The 17,205-nt window shown below is 41.4% G+C and overlaps 1 protein-coding gene and 1 non-coding gene across 2 annotated transcripts in view; both read right to left on the reverse strand.

The window, feature by feature from the left end:
• LOC139688560 (uncharacterized) overlaps positions 1 to 15,991 on the reverse strand; it is a 45,692-nt gene extending 29,701 nt beyond the window's left edge. Inside the window, exons 1-3 of the mRNA XM_071586113.1 lie at positions 15,908 to 15,991; positions 14,789 to 15,026; positions 1,498 to 1,758 (exon numbers count right to left, since the gene is read on the reverse strand). Of these exons, the coding sequence (XP_071442214.1) occupies positions 1,498 to 1,758; positions 14,789 to 14,991 (464 nt within the window). The 5' untranslated portion in view covers positions 14,992 to 15,026; positions 15,908 to 15,991. The remainder of the gene's footprint in view (positions 1 to 1,497; positions 1,759 to 14,788; positions 15,027 to 15,907) is intronic.
• Positions 3,716 to 3,791, reverse strand: TRNAA-GGC (transfer RNA alanine (anticodon GGC)). Its single transcript has one exon. It is a non-coding gene; the product is annotated as a tRNA-Ala (tRNA).
• Positions 15,992 to 17,205: the final 1,214 nt, after the last annotated feature.

Genomic DNA, 17,205 nt, shown 5'->3' on the forward strand with positions numbered 1-17,205 from the left:
CCGAGCCTCATGCAAAAACGCTTCCTTAATTGATATGCTCCCTATCCCCAAACACGCCTCCGAACACAACACTCCCTTTGATAAATGCTATAATGTATCCATCATAGCATCCCTCCAACCCTCTGATCCTCCTCTGAAACTGAAAACATTAGAGCAATCCTTCATCTGGCTCTTGGAGTCCTGGAACTGGCCAGGAATCAATATTAGGCACTAATTACCCTGCTCTAATTATATTTTCATCCCCCTTCCACCCCCATCACCTTCTACATTTTCCCCACCCTTCTAACGCTGCCCCTCCAAACCCGTCCCTTCGGAATTCTCTCCCCACCTTCCCCTTCCATCCATCGCTCCAGCCCTCTTATTCCCTTCAGTTCTGTCGCTCTCTTCCTTGATAAAGGTGGCAACGACCACCGAAAATTTGAAAAATAGTGAGTCTCTTTTTTGTGTTTCTGTGTTTTTGTCTGTGTCCACTAGTGCTAAGTGTTATACATTATTATTCACGTCCGTGAGACTTTCAAAAAGTGTATATATATATATATATAAACATATATATATACATATATATATATATATATATATATATATATATATATATATATATATATATATATATATACATATATGTGAGTGTGTGTTCTGTAACAGAGAGTTTGGAATGGTCAATGTGACGGTAACTAACAGGATAAACTCTTTGATAAGTTTGTATGCATTCCTTATAGTAGATTTCCAACTTTATAGGATAGGATGGTATGTGGGTGGAAAATAAAGATACGGCACGAAGGTAGTCTAATGTAGGGAGAATGTATTTAGAGCATTCGGTTTTCGGGTGTGAATGTCGAGATACTTAGGATTGTTTTATGTGCGAAGTGCCAAAGGGAACAGTGAGTATGTTACTGTAAGTAATTAAAGTAAGGAACAGGACGTTAAGAATATTTGACTGTTGGGCATACTTTAACGGCATTCCTCATCTTCAAGGCTATATTTAAATGCAGCCAAATGTAATTTGCGGGTGGATATTCGCTGACCAGCCTATCAGGGGCGCACAGAAATGCTGTCGAAGGCTCTTGCATAACCTGGAACTAGGATTGTTCGACTCATGAGACTTCATAGTTTTATATCTGCATTTTTGAATGCGAATTTTTGTGGCGCCAATGATATGCTGGAAAGGTCTTATTGGGGCAAATAATATTGGGAATGACTTTGCAGCATCCACTATATCGTTGGTTAAAATGTGTTTCCGCACTTGCACTTGAACAATTTAAACGGAAAACAAATGGCGTCCATTTATGTGAACAATACGCAAAACACCTCAAGTTAAATGGAGAACGGCAAAATGGCCGTCCCGTTGACGAGCGCGGCCCTCGATGGAACGTCTCTAAGTTTGGTCCATAGATTCCACCTTCGCACTCGCCGTTGTCAGCGCTCGATTTACTCCCGACCCCGCCGGCCGCGGTGGGGCTAACGTGTCGGAGGGCGCCCGGGGTTCGCCTGCCTCACCTGGTGGCGCGCTGCTGCGGGGGCGACGAAGCAGCGGCCGGCAGTGGATGCCCCGCCTTGGTGTCCTGCTGCTGGTGCTGGTGCCCCCCGGGTACGGCTGGGCGTTTAGTGGTGGTGCCCGCGGCGGCCTTGGTTTGGAAGGGCGTCAGAATGCTGTAGAGGTTGCCATCGGCGATGTGGAAGTTCTCCTGGGAGTAGGCGAAGGGCGGCTGCGGGCCGTGGCATCCCACCAACACCACCACTCCCTTGGTGCCTTCCGACCTGAGGTGGCGGGTACCGAGAAAGGGAGGGACATCAGGGGGTGGGCCGGCGGGCACTTGTGCTTACCTTGTGACTTGGTCAGAGGTACTTAGAGAATAAATGCTATAATAATAGCGATTGATTTTTCAGAGCGAACGTTGAGTTATGAGGAGTGATGCACTTCCGGAAGTATTTAAACCAGCCCTTTATGCGTCATAGATAAGATGCACATATAAGGATATTAGCACATTCATTGAACAATACAAATATCAGTGTAGTACAGTTTAGAGGATTTCAAGTCACCAGTTAATGTATTTTACGAAACGGACCGCGCAAATTTAGGTGAAAAAATTCACGGTGCTTGTCCGAAAAAATTGTCCAAGATGGATACTTTGTTTATAATTGTTTATATATTTTTTCTAGCGGCAAATAAGTTTTCAGGGAGCGCATACATTGGAAGAGCGCACATTTGAATATGGGAGCCGAGAAGTTGAAAATAGTCAATTTGAGTTAGTTGATGAACCTGTAGCGGATTTTATGGTAGCAACCGCACCTGGTGATATACAGGGTTCCATCTCTTTCATAAGAATCTTAAATGATATTGAGTAAAATGTGTACGATTACGCTGCTGCTAATTGTTGATTGTATTTAAGCGTTGATACAATTGTGACCACGAGGCAGAGCTTGAGTATTCAATGCGTGCTAACCAGGGATGCGGATGCTGGGTGGACTTCTAGATATATTTAGAGGCTGGCTGAGCTGAGGAATAAGTGAGTTTACTCGACGAGTAAGCAGTTCCGGGTGATTAAATAGTGTACATCAGTGTCAGAAATGATGATGACGACGGCCGTCGAAACGTCAAAACAAAATATGTGAGTGTCCTTTCTTTGCGTTTCTATGATTTAAAAATCTACATCTGTGTTTTAATATATTTGTGCGTCGCCGAAGATCGTTCCATTTCGAATATATACACACACACACATATATATATGTATGCTTTCATAGACGTAACACGGAAGTGCCGAATAGTACAATACACAGTAACACATATTATAGAAACAAAAAAAGAGAACACTCACACGTATTTTCTTGATATTTCGACGGAAACAATCCGTCTTCCTCTGAAGATTCGACTTCCAAGAATGTTGTTCATCTTCTTACCTGTAAACTCTGCCCGTCCTTTTACATAGGCCAATGTTCCACACCACTTAACATTAGGATTAATAACCACCGCGCCTCGTGCAATCCCTCCTCCCCGTCCGCGGGTCTCCCCATCCCTAAACATGCTTCCCATCATAATACCCCCTTCAACCAGTGTTACAATGTTTCCGTCCTAGCGTCCATTCCCACATCCGATAACCCTATAGAATTAAAAACTGTTGAAATGGCATTCATTTACATCTGTATGGCCTATCAGCATCCGGGCCTCAATGTCGTTCACTGATGGGAGTGGCCTAAAATTGTTACTTCCACCCCTTCCCTCTCCCTTTCCTCTCCCCAACCATTCCTTTCACCCCTCCTTCGCCTCCCGTTCTCCCCTTCCCCTGGCCCCCTTCCCTTTCTCTCGCACCCCTCACCTTAACAATTCCATTAGTCATTACTTCTATATCTTCAGATGAAGACGGATTGTTTCCGTCGAAATATCAAGAAAATACGTGTGAGTGTTCTCTTTTTTTGTGTTTCTATATTATGTGTTACTGTGTATTGTACTATATATATATATACTAGTACTATTGTACTATATATATACTAGTACTATTGTACTATATATATATACTAGTACTATAGTACTATATATATATTGCACTATATATATATATATATATATATATATATATATATATATATATATATATATATATATAGTACTCATATATACAGAAACAGATATAAGGAAAAGGGATAGGAACACATATAAAGGACGAACACAATAGAGGTGGGGAAGGCGGAATCGAACGGATCACAAGAGTAAAAATATTTCCTCAACCGGGACTCGAACACCGGATCTTTCCACTTGCCGGGCGGATGCTCTTAACCACTTGAGCTATCGAGGATAGTTAATTTACCCTGAGATCCGTGGGTCTTATATGTCGCCAAGCGCCCCGATTCTTTCAGCCAAGAGATGGCGTCAGGGGGCAGTTTCGCCCACCAAAGGAGAAATAGACAATACACAAGGAAAGGAAAGGAGAGTGGGTTAGAATTCACACAACATCATACAGGAAAGGAACAGTGCGTTTCGTGGCACGCATAGCCAGAAGAAAGTACAATACACAGTAACACACAATATAGAAACACAAAAAAAGAAGAACACTCACACGTTATTTCTTGATATTTCGACGGAAACAATCCGTCTTCATCTGAATATATAGAAGTAATGACTCTATATCTATCTATATCTTCATCTGAAGATATAGAAGTAATGACTCTCTATCTATATCTTCAGATAAAGACGGATTGTTTCCGTCGAAATATCAAGAAATAACGTGTGAGTGTTCTTCTTTTTTTGTGTTTCTATATTGTGTGTTACTGTGTATTGTACTATTCGGCACTCCCGTGTTAAGTCTACGAAAGCATATATATATATATATATATATATATATATATACATATATATATATGTATATATATATATGTGTGTGTGTGTACCAAGTATATACTTGGTATGGTGGGCGAAGAGAGGGGTTTGTTAGGAGAAATCCAATGGAGGCAGGAAAATTGGATGAAGGGGGAATTGACCGGCAGTGGGATGTTGAAGACTGTGATAGAGGGAAGAATATTAGGCAAACGTGGAAAGGGAAGGAGCAGTATAGAGGCCATCTTCAAGAGAGACGGCAGTCTCTCTTGAAGAAGGCCTCTGAGAGGGCCGAAAGCTCGAACAATTTACCGTGTGAGTGTCCTTTTAAATGTTGCTATTCTATTCTATTTGTGTTATATTGTGTCAGCCCATTATTGTGCCGCTTGTCTGAGTTTTTCCGTACAATCTTTATATATATATATATATATATATATATATATATATATATATATATATATATATATATATATATATATATATATATATATATATATATATACTCATATATACAGAAACAGATATAAGGAAAAGGGATAGGAACACATATAAAGGATTTACTATTTTTATTAAATATTTTTACTCTTGTGATCCGTTCGATTCCGCCTTCCCCACCTCTATTGTGTTCGTCCTTTATATGTGTTCCTATCCCTTTTCCTTATATCTGTTTCTGTATATATGAGTATTTATTTGCCGTTTGGCGGGATTTCGTGTTTGAATGTGTATTTGGCCAATGTGGCTCATCTCTTTCTTCTGGCTATGCGTGCCACGAAACGCACTGTTCCTTTCCTGTATGATGTTGTATGAATTCTAACCCACTGTCCTTTCCTTTCCTTGTGTATTGTCTATTTCTCCTTTGGTGGGTGAAACTGCCCCCTGACGCCATCTCTTGGCTGAAAGAATCGGGGCGCTTGGCGACATATTAGACCCACGGATCTCAGGGTAAATTGACTATCCTCGATAGCTCAAGTGGTTAAGAGCATCCGCCCGGCAAGTGGAAAGATCCGGTGTTCGAGTCCCGGTTGAGGAAATATTTTTACTCTTGTGATCCGTTCGATTCCGCCTTCCCCACCTCTATTGTGTTCGTCCTTTATATGTGTTCCTATCCCTTTTCCTTATATCTGTTTCTGTATATATGAGTATTTATTTGCCGTTTGGCGGGATTTCGTGTTTGAATGTATATATATATATATATATATATATATATATATATATATATATATATATATATATATATATATATAGCTATATTTATACACACATATGCATATAATGTATATGAAGTTATCACTAGCGAAAAAAAGCAGAGAAACACAAAAAAAGAGAAGAAACTCTCAAGTTTTCAAATTTTCGGTGGTACAAGCCACCTTTCTAAAGGAAATGACGGAAGGAGTTCATTGAGAAAGGTGGCATGTGCCGAAAATTCGAAAACGTGTGAAGTTCTTCTCTTTTTTGTGTTTCTCTCTTTATGTTCGCTAGTGATAACTTCATATACATTATTATTCACATCCATTAGACTTTCGCATAAATTATATATATATATATATACTATATATATATATATATATATATATATATATATATATATATATATATATATATATAATTACATACATACACACACACGACCTGTATGGTGTGTTAAGTATGAAACTTAGTAGTTGAACCACAACCGAAATTCCGGCATTATAAATGTCATTAGCACATCTTACAGAACTTGTGGGGATTATGTGATTGAATATCTCATTGACGGATATTCTGCGGTGCCGACAAAGGCTCACAACAGTATTCCGGAAACCGAATTCCAGCGGGCTTTTGACGAGTGTCAGACGCGCCGAACTAAGTGTATCGATGCAGGGGGATGTATTTCGAAGATTATTAAGTAATTGCAATAAATTTTGATTTCTGCAACCAGTCCCGATACTTTTTTTATGGACCCTGTATAATAGAATTTATAATTTTCAATTAGCATTCTAAATTTTCAGAGTAAGACAACCGAATACTTGGCATAAGAAAGATTGGAACAGAATCAAGTGCAGCCAATTCTCATCGTTGGATGTAGCTTTTCCATTTTAATGATCGAAATGTTGAAATGTCATTTTTAATTATTTTTTTGACGACTGCTCCTAAAATTTCATACTGAAATTCCCGATTGTTTGTTCTGAAGGAATACCACCTATTCTGTAAGTCTATTTGGCCTATTCCGTAAGTGTCGCAGCAAGGGACCAATGGCATATCAAATTAATAACTCTTAAATAGTCGTAAATTTCATTTTCTTTCCAAGAGCAGAGAAGAGAGGAATAAACCCGCCTACTGGTCTGGTGGAACTGCGAATATTTCAAACAGCTTTAAATATGACCAGATTTTTGTTGGCGTTTCTTCAACGTAATCGTAGTATTAGTGATTATAAGTAGGTGTACCATGAGAAGGTATGAAGCTGTCTTAAAAGTCCTGAATACAAATTAATTAATGTCAGCGGATTTTTCAAGCGGCCGCATGATTAACATAATTCATTTCTAGAACTAGACCAGAAAATCAAAAGCTACTCTTCCCAGAGAGGGTGGTTATGATCAGTGGAGATTTCAATGTCCCGTCGTTTGTTTGGAGTACATATATAAAATTTTTAATCGGGGTGTAAAGACAAAGATACCGCTCCTACATTCTTTTACGTTGAACTCATTGAATCAACTTGCCACTTCACCAACTAAAGGGGATGATATTCTTGATTTGTTATCTACGAATATACTTGAAAAAGTCTTAACTATATTAACTATTAAAGAAATTAGTGACAACAGAGCAATAAATGCTTAGTTTTCCCTAAATGGGGTCCAAAATAAGAAGCGTAAAAAATTACTGGTTTAAAGAATGGGACTTTTATAATGCCGTAATAGCGAAGTGTGAGCATCGCGCTTCTTGACCGGGAAACGAACTCGGATCCCTCCATGTCCGGCAGAGTGCTTCAGCCGATTAAGCCATCGACTCTTAAGCATTCATAAATTTTGGGGGCTTTAAAGAGCAAGATGCAATGATGAAATAACGAACATGCAATATCACTTGTGCGGGTAGCGCCACTATCCACGAGGTTTAAGCCAACGTTTCAAACACTGGCGGTATTTTACCTTACGAGACAAATTCAAAGAACTGCAAGAGATGCCGAAAAAAGCAGTCAACAGGTCATTCCAAGTAAATTAAGAAAAGATTACACGAAACCTAGATGGTGAAACACAGGTGTTAGAAAATCATTAAGATGTTAAAGGCTATGTCACGCCAAGATGGAAAATACAAGAAACCATATCTCTACCAACAAACGAAATGAGATCACTTTTGATTGTAAGATATTTAGGGCGAATGCATAGAAAGAATTTCGGAAAGCTTTAAATGAATTCAAAAGGAAAAACGTAGCTGCATATTATAAAAAAAAGAGCCCGAAAGTTTTTTGGTCGTATGTGAGAGATACTCAAGAAAATAAGTACAAAGTTGATTCCCTCAAAAATAATAAAAGTGAAAGAGTAAGCAGCAGTATTAAAAAGGCCAACCTATGAAATTCCTTCTTTCAAATTGTCTTCACCATTGTCTCCGATAACTTCACTTATCGTTTCCGCCATCTAATACTCAAAACTGAAATTTCATATAATGGGATAGAACGTTTGCTGAAAAATATTAACCTTAACTAATCCTCCGGGCCCGATCAAATACCAGCTCGTATTTAGACTTATTTCAGGAACTAGCATCGGAAATTGCGCCGTTTCCAATAATCATATTTAAGAAATTGCTAGCAGGTCAATAGGTTCCCAGTGACTGGAAAATGTAAAGCCTATATTTAAAAACGGAAACAGAGATGAAATGAGTTATTACACAGCTATATCTCCCCCATTAGTATAGTGCAAAGGAACGTATAATTGCTATTTCGAAAGTGAGACACCTCGATAATGAAAGATTTATTGATGAAAAATCAGCACGGAATGCGAAAGGGTAAATCCTACGAGATTCAGCTTGCGCTTTTTTCCATCATATCGGTTCAGGGGGAGCAATTTTCCAGTGCACTCGGTTTTTGGAGATTTTAAAATCATTTTCGACGAATTACCTCAAAGTAAACCACTCACAAAGCTAGAAGCCTATGACATGCATTAAAATATCTTGCAAAGCACGAAGATAACCAAAGACCTTGCGTTTCCACAGAAAAGTGGAAACGCAAGGTCTTTGATTCTTTCTTCGTGCTTTGCAAATGGATTTCCAAAAAATATTGGCCTTAACCTTCTCTAAAAAAAATCTTGGGCAGGTTCAAAGACTTTTTGAATGGTCGCGAGCAAAGAGAAATCATAGATGGAGTTAGCACTAATGCAGTGCAGGTCGCTTCGAGTGTTCCCCAGATAAGTGTCATCGGGCCTCTTTTATTTCTTCTTGACGTTAGCTACATTAATTCCGAGGTTAATAGTAAGACAGGATAATTTGCTGACGATTCAGTGATTTGCAAAGATATGCGTAGTCCTGAGGATAAAGCAATGCTATACAACGTCCGTGCGACACATGGCAATACTATATAAACCTTAAAAAGCCTGTAGCGAGGAAATTTTTGAAAAAGATCAATCCGTCCCGAACGTCCACTGCATCAGGAACACCGAAATAATTAGGATTTATTGGAGGGTAATGGGAAAAAGGCGTGCATTAGTGAAATTGGGTGATGTCGTGCAAGGTACAAACTGAGTAGTGTATCAAAATTATTAGAGGAGCTAGGTTGGGAATCACTCACGGAGCGAAGGTTAAATTACAGATCAAATATTTAATTGTAAGGAGTTCTTTTTAGCGAGTATAATGAAAATGAACAATTACCCCATCTTACTACGGTAGGAGAGTTCATGTCAATAAAATTAGCGAGATAATGTAGTTGATAATGTAACAGATGGATTCAAGATGCCATTTTTCCCACGAACGATAAGGGATCAGAATAACATTAGCCGGCTGCGCTCGAGGGGAAAGTATTTTGGGTCAAAAGTAGTGTGGTATGTTAATAAACCCCTGCCATACAACCCATAACCTGATTGTTTTTATGGGAATAACTTCCACGCCAGGGACAATCACAAAGCTGACACACTCCCGAGCAGTCACGGACAGTGTATATCTGTTCATAAACCCAGGTATCCTCAACGGAGTCCCTTTGTACCCTGTCAATGATCCCAATTAGGTTTGAGTACTTGGGTCTTTAGTTGGTCACTGGCGAGGAGGTAACATTCCCGCAAACTACTGCAGAAGGGTGTTCTGGTTGAGAGGCTGTGCTTGGTCACTGCTGCGGAATTTCTTCTCCCACAAACCATCACAGCAACAAAATTTGTTTCCATTGTGGGACGAGTGGTGCTGACTTATTACGGCTACGGCATTTTTCCTTTGATTTGTTAGCATTTTGCGTAATTGGTAAACCAAATGGCGCATTCTCCTAATATTCTTCCCAAATCTTCCGATACCGCATTCACCCCACCACCCCTTGGTAAACCGGGGGGGGGGGGCGGAGGGGTATTCGACGAGACGAGGGATATTTAAGGTGTCATCTATAGAAAACTGAATCCAATTGATTTAATTGAAAATTCCTCTCCTTCTAACTTGCAAACGGCTCCAGGATAAATGGAGCCTAACAGATACAGCCTGTATCTTCTCCGGGTGACCGAACTTCCGCCAATGCGCGCAGGGAACGGAAGAAATCAGAGGTGAATCATATTACAACCCTTTTACTGAATAGTTCTGCATCGGTTGTCAACAGCAATGCGCCCCGCTGTCTACTTAAGGCGCCTTTTCAATGGCACAAGTAGTTTATTCATTCAAGAATTCATATGCAAGGGGAAAAATAGTACCTCCTACAACCGGGCTTTCCCGTAAGTTCAGCATTTCTTTTAAATAGAGGATGGAGCTCTCCTTGACTATGTCTATGCTTCAGGAGATGTCTTGGGGCGTGGGTTTAATATAGCGCAGGGTTTAAAAATTTCCGGCGACAAGGTCTGCATGTACCGCGATAGTGCGGAATCGGTCGACCATCAAGAAACTCCAGAAAGTATTAAGAAAGGCACGCAGATTAAAGAATGAAAGTAAAGAAATGTCAGACCGTAGCAACATATTGGTCTGAAACCTAAAAAGGGGAAAAAACGCAGAGGAAAAATTTCTTATCAATGCGATTTCGAAAGACAATGCCACGAAATTCTATAGATGCATGAGCACGAGGAAATACAAGAGGGAACGCGTGAACACATTAAAAACTAACGATAATAAGATTGTAACCGACACTGTAGAAATGGAAAATATTTTCATATCCTGCTTTACGGATGTTTAGACAAGAGATGGTAGATAGCTATTCAAACACCAACATGGGTTTAGAACGGGAATCTTGTGCGAAACGCAGCTTTAGGGATTCAGCCAATATGTATATCAACGTTGCAATAGATGAATGAAAGGATGCGGATGCAGTAATCATTGATTTTTTGGCAGCTTTCGACCGAGTGCCTCACGATAAATTATTGTTAAAGTTGGATTCGTTACCATTGGACTTGAGGGTAAAACAATGGATGAAGAATTTTCATACAGGCAGAATCCAAAAAGTGAAAATAGGGGATGCATTTTCAAATGAGGCGAATGTTTTAGCAGGAGTTCCACAAGGCACTGTTCTAGGGTCATTACTCTTCCTTATTTAAGTTAATTATCTACCAAATAATTTACATTCCCAAATAAAACACTTTGCTGATGACTGCATTATATACAGACGGGTAGAGCATGTAAATGACCGCGTAATACTACAAAATAAGATCGATCGCCTTGGTGACTGGGTTGCAAATAATAATATAGGCATTAACGTAAGAAAGAGTAAAAGCATATACATTTTTAAAATGAAAATAATGGACAAAAGGATATTTACACCCTCTTTGGATAAAGAATCCACTGTAGCAGTCATTGCAAATATTTAGGCTTTTACTTAACTAGGGATCTTGGGTGGGGAGTCCAAGTAGATAATTTGACATGGAAGACATGTAAAGTACTTCATTGGGTAATGAGAAATTTAAAAGGAAGTAGCGTAGCGACAAAAAGAAGCACATACGATACTGGTTAGCTCTATCCTAGAATACTCGTCCATAGTATGGGATCCATATGAGGTGGAACATATTAAAAAGATAGAAAAAGTACAAAGAAAGGCAGCAAGATATGTACTCGGAAGGTTCAAAAGAACAGATAGTGTCACAGAAATGTTGCATATACTGAAATGGGAGAGTTTGAAAAATAGAAGAAAAAGGAGTAGGTTAGGCGCGATGTATAGAATTGTTAAAAATGAAGAAGCGTGGGAAGATTTATGGAAAGAGATAGAAAAACCAAACGACCACAGTTTTAAAACAAAAAAAAGAACGCAAAAAATAAATTAGAATATATACTTTTTTAAACAGAGCTCTTGTTGAATGGAACCATCTGCCTGGAGGTTTGTTTGAGCCCTTTACATCCAATTTTAGGAGTTTTAAGAATAAGTGTAAAGAAGCCACTGGGTGATAAACTTCATTGATCGGTGACTATTATACTATTGTACTCATTAAAATATAGTTTGTATGTGATGGGGTCGGCGTTAGAAGTTGTATTGCAAAAGTGAATTGTGTGTTGACGGTGCGTGATTTTGAACGGAATATGAAATTGAAGAGTGCGTGATTAGTGTGAACTAGCCTATGCGTGTTGGTAAAGGTGTGGTTGGTAATCTGAAAGTGTCCTTGTGTATAAGCATTTTATCTGATATCTATTCTTCAAGTGTATGCATGTATGTGGATTATAAGAGCGAACATTGCCCAGACTTGGCCGTTGCCACCAGGACAATTACCTAATTGCAACGATTTTTATATAATAATAATAAACGGCTGTAACCAATCAACAAAGTGATTAAAAGCGGTTATTCGGGAAGTTTCGACAGACACAACGCATCCAAGCGTATTAAAAAATAATCAACCGTGGTTGCGCTATTCAAAAAGTTTGGGAACTTTTTGAACAGACCTCGTTAGTATTATCGATTGAAATAATTGTAAATTTAATTGATAGAATACATCTATGTATTGAATAGGTATTAAAGGTGTCCCTTAAGGTGTTTAGCCTATCTGGAAAGTTGATACAATGTTAAGAGTCACAAATTTAACAATGTAAATATATTGTCACTGTAGAAGAATGTCGTCAAAATAAAACTTTGTAAATCCCTTGAAATGTAAACTTAAATTCGGCCCAGGTTTCACTGCGGTGCAGCATCATCAGGATCAGTGCAACCTGGGTCGCATTTCAGTTTATACTTCATGTGGATTTACAAAGTTTTATTTTGACATTAATCATGATGGAAAAATTCCACAAAGTTACGCCTGAAGAAGAGAACACGGAATGAACTTAAGATGTAAAAAATGGATAAGCTAGGAAATCAATCAAGACCAGTTCTATGAAAACTTCGGGGCATTCCGTTGCCTCTGTGAAATTATTGCAGTCATTAGCGTAATGGGTGACTTGAAATGGTTTTTAATTTTTACACGTTAAATGACAGGTTATGACTAGAATGAAAAAATGTTAGTACTTTCGATTCGAGTGCCCAGTGAAGCTGGTGAGCGAATATTCAGTATCACTAATAAAATATGGAGTAAAAATAAATTAAATTCAAATCATATTAATGTCGAGCTGCAACGGCGTTCAAATTTTAACATCTCTTTTCAAGATTTTCATTTTGCGTTTACTGTCAAAATCGACATTTTTGGAACAATTTGAAGCAATCCTCAAGAAGCAAATTGTAGACAAATTTCAATATAATTGATAACCTAGTTACTCTAAGGTACCTGCTGTTAAATTATCGTTGTCATCATGATTCCCACATAAATAGTTGAAAATTAAATTTATTTTAATTCAACTTAATTAAAAGAGCTTCAACAATTTTGCTTATTTTTTATTTGGTTGAAAAGTATGTACATGAGAAAATAATTTTGTTGACTTATAACTCACAGTGTTTTTATTTTCTTGTTTTCCAGAGTTAAACTCTAAATGCATTGCTGAATTTCAGCAAAGGTGTAGATTTGAGTACTTCAAGACAAGCAATCAGTTAGAATAGAAATAAACTTCTCAGTAATAAAGAACAAGTGAAATGTATTCCTTACATCATAGGTTTCATTGATCGAAAGAAAACTAACCAGAATTTCTTACGCCTAAATTAGAAGTCTACGGAAAGGAAAAACTCACTGGGTGGCTGGGTTAAACCCTTCATTGCGGTGCATACGCATTATTAAGGTTGAAAACAGGAGTGGAGAACAAGCTACTAAACCCCGCACAATACATAGCAGCACAATGAAGATGGCATGAAGTACACAGTTTGTAATTCGTTATTACCTTAACGTCATCACACAACGTGAGATTACTCCGGGAAAAACAAATGTTATCGTTTTAATTGCAGGTTTCAGTTACACATAAATACTTAGCAGTCACTCCTAATCTCCATTGGCGTAAATTACCCAATGAAATTTCTCGTTGCATATTTCGACTAGATTGAGACTCATTACGATCCGGGAGATCTGAACGGACGGATAACTCACCGAATGGGAGAAAAGTTTTTTTTACTTCCAAGAATGTCCTAATGTTGGTATAGCATCGGCAACAGTTCAGTTTTTGATGGTTTCCAAAAACTGCATACCTTTGCTGTGAATATCTTAAACTTGTTTAAAGCAAGAATATCGCATCAAATTCGTTTGCATTGTCAGCCTGAGGAGAGAAAACTTCATCTCCATCTATTCATTACTCTGATAGTCACGTCTAAGATGTGGCAGGGCACGATTCTACATGACATGTAAAGCCAGCAAAGTTGAATAGTAATTGTCGTGGATAATGGAGAAATTTTATAATTTAGCGGAGGAAATTTATTCTACAACAATTTTGCATTCAATTTTACTGCGCTACGCATACTATCCAAGTATGGGAGAGCTGCCAGCCGGAGTTACAGTACGATTAGAGTTGGCTGCATACTCGACTACTCAGCATGCAATTTATTCTTGGGCTTAGCTGTATGTAATTATTATGATTCCTTATCGTTTGTGAGAAAAATAATATTTTAATCCTGTCAGTTCTGCAGTTTATCTCTCCAACTTCATTTTCATTGCGTCTCCTAACGCACGGCGAGACTTATAATCCTTTTTAATATCGTTACAAAAAAGAGCTGCTTGAAAATTTTTAAAGGCCGGTAATAGGACGAAATTTTTATACTATTTGCTTAAACAATCAAATAAACCCAAATAGTGTGTTAAGGTGTTATGCGGATCCCCATGGTTGCATGGCGAAACCTCTGAAGATCACTTCAATTTAAAGTCGATCCAAAAATATGGCCGTAAGAAACTTAATTCACAATTTTTCCTTTGGTCTGTGAGACCATGATATTCCCGATGAGAATGAGTTTCTCTTCGATCTATTTCGGAATCGAATCATTTTGTACAAGATGGCCGCCTCTTAACTCACCCGACCTCCTCCTTGGGCGTCGCTTCGGACGGCGGTTTCTTTTCCTCACAGGCGTCGAACGGCGTCAGGGCCTCAGCACCCTCCTCATCCTTGGAGCAGGCCCTATCCGCCTCCTCCCCTCCCACCGTCATGTCAGGGGTGGCGCCTATGGGCCAACGTCCGTCCAGCGTCCGACCGCTGAGCGCCTCCTCCTCCTCTTGCATAATCCCACGTGCTGCGGCCGCTGCTGCGGCGGTCTCTGCGTGACGTCACCGGAACGACAACAACAACAACAACACATAATGGCCACCATCAATAATGTCCGCATTCTTTTGTTTCCCGATCGGTGAAAAAATGAACTTTGCGCCGGGGGCCCAACGGACACCCACACTACCGTGCCTCGCGGCTGGGTCTCTATCGGCAAAATCACCAGTTAACGCCCGTAATTTCCCTCGTCAACGAAAATCTTTTGTAAATAACACCCAGCAAACGGTGGTATGAACAATGGATCACGTATAATATCATTTTTTCCAATCATTTGCTTCTCGTCCCAAACGAGAGAGAGAGAGAGCTCACCCGACCGCCGACGGGTAGCCAATCACGGGCGCGCAGCTCCGGGACACACACACACAAGGCAACAACACAAGCAAGAGCGAGATAAAATAAAATAATGTGAATACACGCTCAAAGAAGCACACAGTGGCACGGGAGGGTGGCTTCGAGACTTGCTTCCTTCCCGCGCTCGCGGGGCGGCGTCTTCCCGGCCCCGGGACGCGCGCGACGCACACTCCGACGGCCAAGTCCCAATGGCAAGTATGCAGTCGTTGTTACTGATTGTTATTATCTACACCATCTGGGAAATAGCTCCATCGCACGGAAAAATTAGTTAGTTAGCGACAAATGCGTGGCGAATGTATGATTGACATGTTTCAGTCAGCAGTTATGGTTATTGTTTTATTATCATCTTTCATTCCAAACGCCCTCTTCATGCATGCAACAATGCACAACAATCCCTCAAGTCTCACTTCCACATTGGGCGAGGAATATGTATGGAATGAATGCGTATGATTGCAGAGACAATGAATTGTTTTAAAAGCGAGCAGTTTTCATCAGAATCACTCAAGCGTCGTGTGCATCTACCTTTTCTTTCGATATTTTGCTCTCTGCACGAGATCACCACCCGGCGCCCGCAGGTGCGATCCCGGCAAAGTTCGCCGGGGTCGCCCTCCCCCTTCCGGCGGACGGGACCGCGGCCTCCCCTCCCTCCGGAGACACTGCCGAAGCCCGGAAACGAGGCGGTGAGCACTACGGAACCCCGCCCCCTCTGCTCCCCTGGGCGTGCCACCACCGGGGGCAGCAATGGAGGAGAGCGCCGGGGAAGGGTCGAGTGGTTGACCAGCGGAGAGAGTAAAGGGCGGGAGGGGGGGCGGGGCCACCCTCGCGCCGCCTCCTCCGATACTGCTGCTGCTCACACTCGCGGCACTGGTGTTCGGGGGCGGTGGAGGGCAACCGACACCACAGTGGGGGGTAGGGGTTCACCACTGGGGGGTGGACGGCGTTGGGTTCCCGGGCGCTCGTTGGGCGGGGAGGCCCGCGGGGGCCATAGGAACGGATAGCCGGGGCAGCGAGGGTGTCCGGGGCATTGGTCACCGCGCACCATAAGAGACCTTCGCGACTCCCGAGACACACTGCGCCCCGGGAAGGAGGTGGAGCAGAGGACGGGGAGAGGGTGGGGGGAAGAGGGTGGGGGAAGGGTCGAGATACGATATCCCCGCGCGGCGCAAAGCGACAGTGTGGTTGAGGCGGCGGGATCCCAAATGCACATCCGCCTCCGAGCCCTCTCTTCTAAGCCCGCTTGCGGTCCATATACGGCACGGGGTCTATATTTAAAAGTCCCGAGGTCCAGCCCTCCCCTGCACCCTCTCTGCCTCCCAACCCCTTCCACCCATCCCCTACCGGCCAGAAAAATCCCTTCTCCGCTTTGGTAACTAAAAACCGCGGACTCCTTTCCACCCGTAAGGCCTTAGTCGGGCGCAAAACTCCCAAAAGGCCAACGGATCCGAGTTTCCCTCCCTAGCCACGCAGCAGACCGCCACGTCCGTCCCTCCTTATATTTCCCCCCACTTCTAATTTTGATCCGCGGGGGCCCGACACCCCTTCTTGCCCGAAATCCGTGAGAGACCCCCTATCCATCTGCCGCCCCTGGCCAAAAAAACGCGCCCATATTTGGTGACGGAGGGGCAGCTTATATTCTTTTCTAAAATTACGCCTTCCACGATACGAGAGAGGTCCCCCCTTCGGCTCCCGCCCGCTACCCTCCCCAACTCCCCCCCTTGCTCCCTTCACGTCCACCCCCGTCGCCGGGTGGTGGCACTCTCCACCCACCAGCCCTTCGGCGCCTCTCCCACGTGGAAGCGCGCCGCCCCCCCTACCACCCC

This window comes from Hetaerina americana, unplaced genomic scaffold, assembly GCF_022747635.1.
Source record: "Hetaerina americana unplaced genomic scaffold, ioHetAmer1.1.p SCAF_20, whole genome shotgun sequence".
Taxonomy (NCBI): Eukaryota; Metazoa; Arthropoda; class Insecta; order Odonata; family Calopterygidae; genus Hetaerina; species Hetaerina americana.